The 15,089-nt window shown below is 27.6% G+C and overlaps 1 protein-coding gene across 1 annotated transcript; it reads left to right on the top strand.

Moving 5' to 3' along the window:
- Positions 1 to 9,005: 9,005 nt before the first annotated feature.
- Positions 9,006 to 12,599, top strand: LOC105963432 (amino acid permease 3). The gene is made up of 7 exons (XM_088815835.1): positions 9,006 to 9,100; positions 9,964 to 10,075; positions 10,172 to 10,405; positions 10,498 to 10,591; positions 10,685 to 10,899; positions 11,486 to 11,643; positions 11,742 to 12,599. The coding sequence occupies exons 1-7, from the start codon at positions 9,095 to 9,097 to the stop codon at positions 12,396 to 12,398; spliced, it is 1,476 nt and encodes a 491-aa protein (XP_088671961.1). The 5' UTR covers positions 9,006 to 9,094; the 3' UTR covers positions 12,399 to 12,599.
- The last annotated feature ends 2,490 nt before the right edge of the window (positions 12,600 to 15,089 follow it).

Here is a 15,089-nt window from a genome sequence, read left to right as displayed (position 1 = left end):
AAAAAAAACTCAATCCCCATACTCGCCCCATTTCTTTTCGGGGCGGGGCGGGGTGGGGATCCATCGGGGCGGGTCAAATTGCCATCCCTACACAATACGTATTTTACGAAAAATAAGAAAGACATAATGAAATGGAAACAAATTTAGAAGAATGAAAAAAAAATAACAACAAATAATGAAAATTAATATCAAGAAAAAAGAAATAACATCGAACTCCAATTAATGTTCTTAGGATGAACAAATAAAAATTCGATTGAGAAAAAAATAGGGGAATAAATCATGAAAACAAAGCAAACAAAAAAAACCGATGGGTATATAAGCCGGCGATATAAGAATATGAGTGAAAATAATGGAGTATTTATAGTGTTTTTTAGATGTGGTGTAAAAAGATCTTTTCAGGTTTATACATGTTAGGCAATTAAATTATAAATTGATATTAACAATTTAACATAATTAGGCAATTAATAGCTCAAATTTATGGACTGATTGATGATTGATTGTAGTAAAAAATTAATCGAAAATCGTGATTGGTATATTATATTGGAAATGTTGGTTATTAACATAATAATTCAAATTCTTAATTTTAAAAACCGGATATAAATTATTGGCTATAGAAAGTGATTTTTTGGTTATTGGTTATAGGAATCAATTATGTGTATAGATAAAAAATTTTGAAAACTTTCTTTTTTGAGTCATAAATTAAAATGTTAAAATGAAATAGAAAATAATTTATTTATTGATTTAGGTATAGCGTATACGTGGATATGCATATATTTAAAGAAACTGCATATATAAAATGAAAACTTGGACAAAAAGGTATATACGTAGTAATTAAAAGAAATTATGATGCCAAGTGAAAATTAAATGAAAATTGTGGGGTAAAAATTAGAAACGACAATCCTTAATTGTGGCTTTTGTCTTCATATATTATATAGATTCCCCTTAAAAAAAACACATGTTTGTATTACTATTTACAGCATAACAAAAGACGGAATTTGTGGATTAAAACATTGTGTAATTCTGTAAAATTATACTATCCAAATCAAACATTAATCATTCACTTTCATTCTTCCATTATTATAATTTTCAATAACTATTAATGAGATTTAGTTAATTGAATCATTAATTATAATATTACCATTAATATAACCATTTAAAAACTAAAAATCTGAATCAATCATTTATTTTAGTTGGTAAAACAAATCCGGTCATTATGCAAATTATATCTTTCAAATTAATATAAAGAATAATTTTATACTTATAAAACATAATAATATAATAATAAAAAAAATATATAAAATTTATAAATTATTCACATAGATTAAAATATGTGCACGATACCCATTTGTGTGTCAAAACATTATCTATATTTGCAAAACGAAACAAATAACTAAAAATTAAGATAGATCAAACAACGATTTTACACGAAACAAAGATTATGAATTAATAATACACCAAAAACATGACAAAAATAAAAGAAAAAGAAAGTAGACGATGATTGAATGTCGAGATAATGTAAGAAAATTGTAATTCTCATTGAAACAGTATTGAGTGAATAAGGATACAAAATAAATTTTATAATATGGCATTTAATGTAATAAATTCTTTTAAATTGAATTAGTAGACAAACAACATAATGTATATGCGAAAGACTTTTATTAATTGCTTGCAATAATATATCATCTTAAAACTATTTACTATCAATAATTAGTGCGACAAATAGTTTCACATATTTTTGTAACCTATTAAAAAGAAGGGAAGATAAGCCTAGTAGTAAAACTACCACAATTTCACTATAATAATTTTGCAGTAAAACTTCCCTTGGATCCCATTTCTCTCACTTCTGCATAAGAAAAAAAATAAAATAATATATCAAATTATGTTAATAATGCAAATATGTAAAAAAAAAAAAAAAAAATCAAAACAAACTACAGAAAACTACATTATAAAATATTCATATCATAAGAAAATATTGAGTAATAAAATAAATAATTGTAAAGAAAAAATGTAAGCAAACCGTGTTGATGAATTATGTATGGTCGAAGTTGGATTCGTGAAAATAATCTGCAAGAAATACATAAAGCATATGACATGTTATTATTTAACTAAATACAAATATAAAATGGAGTTGAAACATATAAAACAATTATGAATACATAAATATATAATACCAACACAAAATAAAAGAAGAGAAATGCACATATTTAAAATATTTCGGACAACATATTTTCAGTATCAGTATTGACTTCAACATATTTATGTATATATAAAATTAATTATGAATATAAAACTATGCATACATACTTATAATAATATATAAGAAATGATAAAAAAAATGTAATATGAAACTGTATAATACGAATATTGAGCACTTTGTAATCGGATGGTGGTAGAAAAAAATGAAATGAACATTGAGGGGTTTATATAGTATTGAAAATGAACTTAATTCTATGGAAAAATTAAAAATTCAAAAAATTTATATATTAGTAAATGAAATCAAATCAAACAAATAAAGGAAACAACCCAAAAAAAAAATAATAACTTGTGGAAAAAAATATTACAATATAAAAACATTAAATATGAAGATACGCTTTTTATTTTTTACCATTCAATTTTGAATTAAAGTATAAATTAAATCAATCAAAGATGATATGATAGAATCTTGGAATATTAAAGATTCCTTTATATTGGTGATTTGATATTTTATTTGAAATAATAATTAATAAATATAATGCATAACCCGTTTTATAGTTCGGACCATATTATATATTATATAGTGTTTTCCAAATATACAACCAACTACTGCATTTAGAATTAATCCACCGTGCATTGCATATTTATTAAATAATATAATTATTTTTAATTTGAAATATGGTATAATAAAAATTATATAAAAAAATAGTGTATATTTATTAAATACTTCAATTAAAAACTAAAACATTTTTTTATTATTATTTTTAATGGAATGGATATTCGAATACTCTAAAATATTGAAAATTAAAAAAAAAAAAAAAAAAAACAACAACAACAACATATTCCTTTATTTTAATATTTTAGTATTTAAAGAAATATTTTTTTTATGAAAATTATTTGAATATTCGTAAAACAATTGAGTTTCATGAATTTATTTAAATAAATATATTTTGAAATACTGAAAATATAAATAAGATTTTTTTATTTCGAATTTATAAAATATTAACTTTGGAAATAATATGTATACATGTGGTAATTATTAAATGATTGTGTAAATGTAAAATAGGAAAAAACTTAAAAACATCCATAAATAAAAATGCCACCTAATCAATTGCAGAATCCACCTAATCAATTGAACTCCAACTAAGCAATTTTGACAAATGACATCATCATTTGCCACATGTCAATCATTGAGGGCATAGATCATCTTTTTATATTATATATAGATTATTGATGTACACGCATTAATTGAATTCTTCGGTTGTCTTCTTTTAAGTGAATCAATAAATTTCAGGTAAATACAACAACTATAGACAAAAATTCCTTAATTAAATAACTTAAGGATTAAAATATCATTACAGAAATCATGGCCCGTGACAATACGAATAAAACATAATTAATCTTTTTCTTGTCTAATTATGGGAAATTAAATTTCGATGTTAGAGAGATAAATATCTCTAATCTCTATTATTGCACCACTAATCTCTGTAAGTGACAGCTTATAAGCCGTGCTGGCTTTTTTTTAATCTAGTAATTTGTGATTGCTTTTATTTATTAAAAAAAAAAAATTAAAATAAAATTTGTGCTTGCTTTCTCGTGCTCTTGACATTTGACAAATATATATTCATGCTATTTGACTTGTTTACAACTATGGTGCACGGACACGGATACGTGGACACGGCGATACGTGGATACGGATACGGTGATACGACATTTCCAAAAAACTAGGATACGGATACGCGGGGGATACGCGTAAATATAAAAAATATAGGGGTATAGTTATAAATAATAAAAATATAGGGGTACATTTATAAATTGTAAAAAATATGTATAAGTCGTCATCGCATAAGAGAACTGCTAGCCCTTGTTGCTCGTGTTCTTGGTCGCCGTCGCATGGTAGACTTTTGAGGTTTTGGGTGGACTCACAAAGAAAACAGAGGAAATATGTATTACAAATAATAGAAAATGAGCATTTATTTTATTAGGGTTTTCTCTTAAAATGTAAGAGAAGTGTCCCAACTTTTTTAAAATTGTGGATACTGCCCGACACGGGTGTCCTACTTTTAGCGAAATTATGACACGGCCCGACACGGGTGTCCGAGAAGTGTCCGGGTGTATCCGAGTGTCCAGATGTCGGATACGGGGACTCTTCACCTTCTAGAAGTGTCCGTGCACCATAGGTTTACAAACATTATGAGTTCACTAATTGAATTAATCAAAAACTTAACACACACAAATAATAAGGTTAATTACGAAAATACCCATGAGATAAGGTTAATTACAAAAATACCCCTTAACTATGTATTTTCAAAAAAAAATATCCCTTTTTCGGTACGTAAATATGACACCGTAAGGATTGATGTTTAAGACAATACCTAGTTGATAGGTGGTTTTTATTATTCAAACATGAGCAATTTTTTTCGTAATTTGACCCTACTGTAGTGGATGGCCGACGTAATTTGCCCTAGATTCTATTTATATTGTTATCCTCTAATACATTTCAAAGGATAAAATTTCAATATAACTATTACTCTACATAAAATCATATATTTTTATGTATACAGTCTCTTAGTTTAATTGTTACCACATGAACTAACTTTTTTTTTCATATGCAAATGATTGTCAAAAGAAAATGTCGATGCATTCACATTGAAGATAGAACAAAATAAATTGCCTTATCACATATTTCAATATAATTGCCCCCTTGGTTAGTTGAGTGCCCTGTTGAAAATTATTGCAATTTTTGCTCTTTTAGTATGTGACATTTTAAGAACTCGAACGGGCACATATTATCTGACCCTTTTTTCTTCGATAGTGAAGGAATCTGCACCCAATTATATGGGTGCAGTACAAAGAATATCTACATCTGTTGTATAATAGTGTGCGAACCAAACGAGAGATGAAATCAGTAACCATATGTGATAAACTCGGTTTAACAACTATTGACAGTGATTTTTTTATTTAAATTTAAATATTGATATTCATGGAAATTTGATGAATATAGTTCTACAAGTACTTCTAGAATTTCGAACAAATAAAAACACATATTAATTCCTTTTTTTCTTTTCTTCCAATTGAAATGACTTGAAAATATCTTGTCACAAGCTTTTAATATTAATTAATTAGCAAAGTATTTCAACGTCAAATTCAGCGACTATTCGCGGCATCTCACCCAATTCAATTTTTGTATACAAAAAAGTGTCACAAAATTTCAACTGCAAAAATAAGTTATTATATAATATAATTTTATTGGTTGTGACTTGTGATGCTTTTTAAGTATTGAAAAAACAGCGTGTGGGAAACAAAGAAGAAAATCTACCTAATACTTTTTGCTAAACTTTTGATTTTATTTATTTATTTTATTATTCTTATTTATTTTATTATTATTATTTATTTATTGAAGTGATAGTTACTTGACAGAATATGGTCCAATTGATATGGTTTCTAATTCCATTGTAGGCATCATGGTTTATTATAAGTGCTCTTTTCAATTATCCTTGTAACAATTTAATATTTTTAAATAATTGAAATAATATTATATTTATTATCAATGTTTTAGAAGCAAAATACAAATTAAACTATTATATTATCCACTTCATGGGTTGCTTTGATCTCCTTATTTCTTTCTTAATCGAATACCATATCTTAATAGAATTTATCAATGTTCTTTTCAACTTTTAGCATGGAACTAAAAATAATGTTCTTCCTTGAATTAAATGTAAATCAAGAGGAATATAATTTTGCTAAAGCATATTTAAGTTTGTCATGTACACGTAGGAGTAGAAATCGGACGGAACGGATCAGAGATAGTATTGTTTCGAAAAAAATACATTTTTTCGGAAGTGAAAACAAGTTCCAATTCCCATTTCAAATAAATTGGAATTAATTCAAAAAATCCGTTATAATTCCATAATGCCTCGTAATTAGTGAAATTTCAGAAAATTTAAAAATTACTTTAATTTATAATTTTCCATTCCAAATTCGTTATAATGGGATTTTTTTTTTAAATAAGTTTTTTTTTTCCAAAAAATATAATAAAATTCAAAAGAAAGTTCAACAAAATGAATAAAACAATCGATATGATGGGAACAATACAATGCAACCCAGAGTTTCTTAAAAAAATGCAAAAAAGAGTTTTTGATACAACTATTTTTTTCTAGGGTTTAGTTTACTTAATATTATGGAATTACAAAATATATCATAAAATTATATTAGAAATAAATTAAATATTTTATATATATGTAGAAAAACAATCAAAATATTCGGAACTAAAATCGGAGTTTTCAATAATTTTATATACAATTCCAATTATGTTCCAAAAGACTTCGAAAAAATCGGAAGTTGGAATGTGAAAAAGGGATCCAAATTCGGATTTTTTCGGATCGAAATCGGCCTTAGTCGGGAATTTTGTTCCGATTTGGCGATTTCCACCCCTATATGCAAGAGATGGAGAAACTTGACTGAAAAAGAAATTGATAAAATAACATAATCCCTTCTTTTATTAATCAATAAAAAATAAAAAGATAGAATTTATTTTTCTAATTTAATTATATTGGACAAGTGCTTCACTTGTATACATACTTTAGAAGCAAAACATAAAATTCATTATAAAGATGTAACTAAAACATTTATAAAAATTGTCACCAAGGAATAATTCTTTGTTCTAATCACCAACTCAAGATAAGAGAGATCAACTTGCATTTTTTCTTCAAATAGTTAAGAATATATACTTCAAATTAAATTCGATAATTGACCATTTAGTCCTTTTCATTATAATGACATCCAAAAGCTTGATCAATTATTGTGTCTTAGTTATCAAGTAGAGAAAATTCTTTCAAAAATTGATAACACCTATTAATTTATTTCGTTTTTATTTCTTTATTTAAAAATATTTATCTTCTTTTTTATTTATTTATTCCTAAATATGTAATTAAATAATACTCAAAATTTCAATTAAATAAAATAAAACTATTTTTTTTCTGTAAAATCTGATTTCCGGCTGCCAACCCATCATGCAAGATATGGATACAAGCCTAACCAAACTTATTTTGCATGCAGATAAATCATACTTCTTGGATAATACTATTTTAATTTTATTATTATTATTTTATTTTGTCTGCTTGAGAATTAGTGACTGCCTATTATTATATTTTAGAGAATAAAATAATATTTTATTATACTTTAGACCGGATCGTGTAAATAATTAAATTTATAGTACATAGGAATATTGTTTTAGGAATAACTTTCTTGTCAGCCTTAATCATGTAATTCACCATCAAATATGTCTTGATCTTAAATAATACTACTAACAAGTAGGGGGAATATAGTTAATTCATTAATTAATTAATTAATGGCATTTTTTTCACTAACTTATATCTACCAATTATTAATTCCTAATAATTACTTTTAGAATCTTAAGTTATTAGTGGATTGGTCAAACATTAAGGCTTAGTGGTAATAAGTTGATCGTTTTAAAAATGTTTTTTTCTTTTCTGTTTTTTTATTTATTTCCAAGACTTGAGGCTGTAAGAAAAAGGTGCTTATCACTTTCAAATGTATTTTTTTTTTCATTTTTCACACATGCACCCAATGTAGTTTTGATGTAATTATTTATACTAAGAAAGTTGATGCTCTTTCATCGACATGATATATATATATATATATATATATATATATATATATATATATATATATATATATATATATATATATATATATATATATATATATATATATATATATATATATATATATATATATATATATATATATATATATTATTTTTTAGAGAAAAATGTTAGTTAAAATTATTGTCCAGCATGAGATGAGATGATTTAGTGGTTGGAACAAATTGGCATATATCAACTGACTCGGATTCGAATACACTTATCAACGATCGATAGATAGATTATACTTATCGATCACATATGGTTAATCTAACGTGGTTACTAATCTCGTATGATTTTCATTATACGAGCATGTAACAATAAAAGATACATGTTGATCAAAATTAAAAGTAGGGCAAATTACGGCCACCCCCTAAGGTACGGCCAAATTATGAAAAAACCCCTCTTGTTTAGGTAATTACAACCACCCCATCCTTTTAAATATTTTACATAAAATTTATGTAATTCGGTTATTTACCGAACCAAATTGTATATTCAGTTTGGTAAACGGTATGAAATGTTGGCGTACTGAAATTTCGGTTCGATTTTACCAATTTAACATACCTAAATTTACCTATGGACAAATATTTTTGTAAGATAATACATATATAGATGAGGGGGTAGCTATAATTATTCAAATATGAGACGATTTTTCATAATTTGACCAGAACTCAGGGTGACCGTAATTTGCCCTCAAGAGTAATAAGTGAGTAATAAGTAACCATTCTTTCCTCGGATTTTGGAAACCTAACAAGAAGAGCACATAGAACAATAAATGTTCAAGAAAGACAATTATTTAGCTAAAGAAATTAAAAACATTCACCATTTTCGGACCAATATTCTAAGCCCACATTAGATAAAATGTTTGACAATTAAGTAATAACAATGAATATGATAGATATATCTCTCAAATTATTTTCCTATAATTAATTAAATAATTAATGCAATAATAATATAATATACAAGAAGAACCATATTCGTTTATTTGTTGATCAAAAGGGATGGCGGAGAAGCCGTTGCGTACATTATTACGATTCAAAGGTTCTCAATAAAAGACACCCCTCATTTATTTAATATTTATCTTTTCACCCCACTTTTCTCCACATTATATATATCTATATATATACATGTATATATATAGATAATTAGATATAAGTTAATCAAAGAGTGGCAATTACAATACTACAAAACCCATTTTTGTTTATCCAGAGAGGAACAAGCTCACTACAATTACAATGACAGTAAGCAAAACAAACCCTTTATAATTCTTGTTTTTGTTTCTTTCTTCTTGCATTAATTAATTAATTTATTAATTAATATTGTTTGTTCTGAAATTTCAATGAGTTGTCCTAAAACCGACAACTTTTATACAACTATAGTTTTGTATGCATATATAGGCCATAGCCCATTTATTAGAATTTAGATCTGTCCCAACTCATTTTATTTTATTTTCAATTATATATATTCATTTTTTTCAAAATAAAAAACAAAAATTGCAATTTTGCTCATTTTCTACGGGTTTTACTCTTGGATTCCAAGAATCTTGCATTTGCCAATTAAGTGATTTTTCATGTGAATTTGACACGTGCAAGACTACGTTTCATGTAACTATTAGGTGCTTTAAATATTTTATTTCAATACTATAGTACTTTACTCATAAAAAAAAAAAAAATACTATAGTACTATTTTCAAATTTCTTTAAAATTATTTAAAATAAATATTTAGGCGGTGTGGGGTAACAAAAAAAATTAAACGTTGACAAAACGCGTCTTTTTGGTGTCGTTTTGTAGCCTACCATTTTAATTATTATTTTTAAATACACTTTCTCTTCCTATATATACCCCTACTACTGCCCACATTCATCTGCAACTGCAAATTCATATTTATTACAAAGAAGAAAAAAAAAATCCATTCGGATTTAATTATTTGCAACAAATTCTTGAAAAGCGTGATTTCTACGTGCGCTTTTTCTGCAACTTGTTTTTTTTTTTCTCTTTTTCCCAGCCAGCATTCATTCAACACTTATTGCATAGATTTCTGTACTGTACTATCTCTAATTCTCGGATTTTTGTCTGAATTTTTTAAAAATTAAAAAAAAAAAAAGATGAGTGAGAGTGCAGGAACTCGGCACCAAGTTTTCGATGTTTCAGTCAATATGCCTTCTCAGACCGGCGGCTCCAAATGCTACGACGACGACGGCCGGCTCAAAAGAACTGGTAATAATAATATTTTTTTTTTCTAAAATTTGTTAGAAATTTGAGAGATTTTAATTTAAATTAGTTCTGAATTTTTTTTTAATTTTTTTTTGATAGGAACTGTGTGGACTGCAAGTGCACATATTATAACAGCTGTAATCGGCTCGGGAGTCTTATCATTGGCTTGGGCGACGGCTCAGCTCGGCTGGGTAGCCGGTCCAACTATGCTGTTCTTGTTCTCTTTCGTCACTTACTACACTTCCTCTCTGCTTGCCACGTGTTACCGGACCGGCGACCCCGACACCGGCAAGAGAAACTACACTTACATGGATGCTGTTAGAGCCAACTTAGGTAAATACATATTTTCTTGATTTTTCTTTCACCTTAACAAAATAGGTGAAATACCGATTTTACCCTTGACCCTAATTTAATTATTTTTTCAGGTGGTTTCCAGGTGAAAGTGTGCGGGGCAATTCAGTACATGAATCTGTTCGGAGTTGCAATTGGTTACACCATAGCTGCATCAATAAGCTTGATGTGAGTTCTGAGTTCGAGTTCAAGGTCGAGTTTTTTATTAGTATTTCTTTTTTTAATTACTAATTATTAATGAAAAAAAAAAATGAAAAACAGGGCAATAGAGAGGTCAAATTGCTTCCACACAAAAGGAGACAACAGCCCGTGCAGAGTGTCGAGCAATCCGTACATGATAGCATTTGGGGTAGTGGAAATAGTATTTTCACAAATACCAGATTTTGATCAGATTTCTTGGCTTTCTATGCTGGCTGCTGTTATGTCTTTCACTTACTCCTCCATTGGTTTAGGCCTCGGTGTTGCCAAAGTTGCAGGTAATTATTTAATTTAATATTTAAATAATTAATAATAATTATAAAAAAAAAAAATCACTTTTTTCTGTTCTTAGTAATTTTCTTGATTTTTTGAAGTATTTTACCAACAGGGTTTTCTTTATTCTAATTTAATTTTTGTGGTTACAGAGTTTTAAAATATTCTTGATTTTTTTAAGTATTTTAACATTAGGGCTTTTTACATAATTATTAAAAGAAAAGATCAATTTTTTTTTTCTTGCTAACTAAAGATTCTTGAATAACAAGATGGGTATTTTTTTTTAGATTCCCTAATTAATTATTGTTACATAATTAAAATATAATCAAAACTCTAACTTCATATTCTCGATTTTCTAAGTATTTTAACAAGAGGGTTTTTTTTTTCCTTACAAATTTATTGAATTGTGGTGACATAATTTTTTTTAAAAGATCATTTTTTTCCTTTCTAACTAAATATTCTTGATTTTTTTTTAAATATTTTAGTAGGGATATATATATATATATATATATATATATATATATATACATATATTTTTATTTTTATTTTTATTTATTTATAACTAATTTGGTAATTTATTGAATTTTACAGAGAATGGAAAAATAAGGGGAAGTATGACTGGAATAAGCATAGGCACAGTAACTGGAACAACTAGAGTAACCGAAACTCAAAAGATATGGAGAAGCTTCCAAGCTCTTGGCGCCATTGCTTTTGCTTATTCTTACTCCCTTATTCTTATTGAAATTCAGGTACAATATTAATAAATTATAATAAATATTTCTTTTCCTAATTTTGAAAAAGATTGAGTTTTTATTTATTTAATTTATTAAAATAAAAAATAATGCAGGACACAATAAAATCCCCACCATCAGAACACAAGACAATGAAAAAAGCCACACTCCTGAGTGTAATAGTCACCACAATCTTCTACATGTTTTGCGGCTGCTTCGGTTACGCCGCCTTCGGGGACTTATCCCCCGGAAACCTCCTCACGGGATTCGGCTTCTTCAATCCATACTGGCTTCTCGACATCGCGAACGCCGCGATAGTCATCCACCTCATCGGTGCATACCAAGTTTACTGCCAGCCCTTATTCGCCTTCGTCGAGAAAACCTCGGCCAATTACTTCCCTAATAGCAAATTCATTACTAAAGAAATCTCGATCCCGATCCCGGGGTTTAACCGGTCGTTGAAGCTCAATTTGTTCCGCCTCGTCTGGAGGACTATCTTCGTGATAATTACGACGGTTATTTCGATGCTCATGCCGTTTTTCAACGACGTCGTGGGGATTTTGGGGGCGTTTGGGTTTTGGCCGTTGACCGTTTATTTCCCGGTCGAGATGTATATTGTGCAGATGCGGATCCCGAAGTGGAGCCCGAGGTGGATATGCTTGCAGATACTTAGTATGGCTTGTTTGATCATATCGATCGCCGCCGGTGTCGGATCTTTCGCCGGCGTTGTTACCGATCTCAAGGTGTACAAGCCTTTCAAGACTAGCTACTAAATTACTATCTTGAATCAAGATTTGGTTTAATATGTTTTTTTTTTTTTCAAGAAATAGGGTTTTGATTTTTACTAAATATTCATAAAAGGGTTGGGGAAAAAAAAGGGGGTTTATCATGTATGACTATGACACTATCTATGTATGTATCAAATGTGGTATTCAAGAATCATATATTCCATAATTTTCCAATTAAAGTTTGAATCTATTTCTCATTTAGACATAATTAATATTATGTTAGGTAATTGTCTTTTGGATCACCTATTTAGTTACTCCCTTGTTCGCCTTTTAATTGACGTTTAAAGGTTATTCACACCGATTAAGAATCTCAAATAATTAGTCTTTAATTTCGATACCAAAACTCAAAATTACTCTTTTCTCTCTATACACAATGATAAAAATAGTTGTGAATATATACTCCATCATTTTTGTGTTACATATTATCTGTCAATTTAGAATTCCAATGCTGCATTAATTACGTATTTTTCAATTATGCTCTTATTAACTCTCTGAATTAATTAATAAACAAAGGTATTTTAATCTAACAATATATATTTTTCTAAAATCAAGACATATTTATTGAGTTTCTTAAGATTTGTCCGAATATGAAAACTGACACCTATTTAAAAACGAAAGAAGTAAGAGTTATATAATTAGTAGAAAATGTACTTATTTAATTTGTGTTGTCTTTTAGTACCCCGTGATGTTTGAATCGATGCATTTATTAAGGAGTAAATAAAATGATGAATATTAATGCCAAGACAAGAGACATGTTCATGGAAACAAACAAACAAACAAAAGATATAAATTTGTGTGTTGGAATCCAATAATTGAAGTAGTTGGTTACATATTCTTTACTTGTGTGGAAGAATGATATGAAGAATTTGATCTATATTGGTTGCAATAATTGACAAGTGGTTAGAAAAAACTAGAATCCCCATAAAAGAGTTTCTTGAAAATTAGCAATTGTCGCAAAATAGTACTCCCTCCGTTCTAAATAAGTGTTTCTTTTCACTTTTCACAAAGATTAAGAAACTCAATAAATATATCTTGATTTTAGAAAAATCATATAAAAATGACCAAAACAACTTTTATTATTTAATGATTTATAAGAGAAAATTAATAATTAGATTTTCATTAATAAGGTTAAAACAGGAAAAATGCATTTAATGCAGTATTGGAAATCTAAAGTGATAGATAATATGAAACAAAAATATTTTTAAAAAGAGACTGTTATTGTGGAACAGATGGAGTAATTTCACACTATTCACCAATTCACAAGAAAAAACCGCTCATTTTTTCATAATTACATCCACCTCCTTGAAATTTGTAGATTTCTTACGTTAACACCTTGTTGTAAGAAATTTAAGAAATGAGGGGTTTTCTCGTAAATTTTCAAATGATTAGGGGTTTCTCAAACCGCAGGGGTCGGGATGTAAATTCTAAAAAACGAGAGGTTTTCTTGTAAATTCAACTTTAATTCAGGGAGGTGGTTGTAATTTTAGAAAAATGAAATGGATGGATGGATGGATGAGATTTGCAATCTTAAAAGAGACGAAGAAGAATCCAACAAAGTGAATTAGGACCATTATATCACAAATTTATCATCATTAAATAGATTTGAGGTTTACTGTAGAGAATCTTGTCTTAATGTACTGTCCATTCTTATTAAAGTTCTTTGTACTATACTACTATTGCATCATTTGGTGGATCTTTTTTACTATTTTTATTTATTTATTTATTTTTTATTTTCTGTTATATAAAAGTTAAAATGTCTAATTTAGGGAAAAATTAAGATATGGTATGGCTTCATAAGCTGCCCATTATGTAGACAATAATACAATATTATTTATATATATTTAGAGTTTTGGTCACCTGCAAAATGATAACTGCAAAAATATTAATAATCATATCCATATCTCTGAGCTCAGGCTTAAACATATTGAATGCTTTAGAAAAAATCCACCCAATCTTGAAAAAGTAATTAAATAAAATGGGAATTTGAATTATTTAATAATATAATGCTCACAAATAAGAATGTGTTTTGTGTGTTCTATTTTGAAATTATCTACACACGAAAAAATAAAAAATAAAAATCTAATTTGGCATAAAGTTAATATTAATGTTTATCTCTACCACATGCTAGCATGAAATAAAGTGTATATTATTATTCAAAAAAAAAAAAAAAATAAAGTGTATATTATATTATATAAGCATAGATTAGATATAATGATACACGCACGTGTCATTGAGATTTTCTTTTTGTATGATAATTCAAAAAATTAATAACAAAAAAAAAAAAAAGCAAGTCACTCATCTTCCATGTGCGCATGTATCTAAAGCGGCGGCGGCGGCCGTATCTACGGCGGTGGAAGGCGGCGGAGGCAAGGCTCCACTACTTGATGCTGATGCAGTTAAAGAAGTAGTTTTTAATTATAAATTTAAACCCATTTTGTTAATTGGATACATAATGGGTGAGTGGTATTGGTGTCCTACTTCAAAAATAAAAAAAAAAAAAAAATAAAGGTTTTGGTGTCCTACTATAAATATTTGTTTTCTTCTTTACTCTTTATTTTAGAAAATAATGATATTGTGATTACAAAGATAGATTAGTTAATTATGTGATAATGGGACCTCCAAGATTGTGGGAATTATGAGTACTAATTATCAGTCGTCATGAAAACGGTAGTCAGT

This window comes from Erythranthe guttata, chromosome 3, assembly GCF_056151865.1.
Source record: "Erythranthe guttata isolate IM_541 chromosome 3, IM_541, whole genome shotgun sequence".
Classification (NCBI taxonomy): domain Eukaryota; kingdom Viridiplantae; phylum Streptophyta; class Magnoliopsida; order Lamiales; family Phrymaceae; genus Erythranthe; species Erythranthe guttata.
This window is presented reverse-complemented; position numbering and strand designations above follow the sequence as displayed.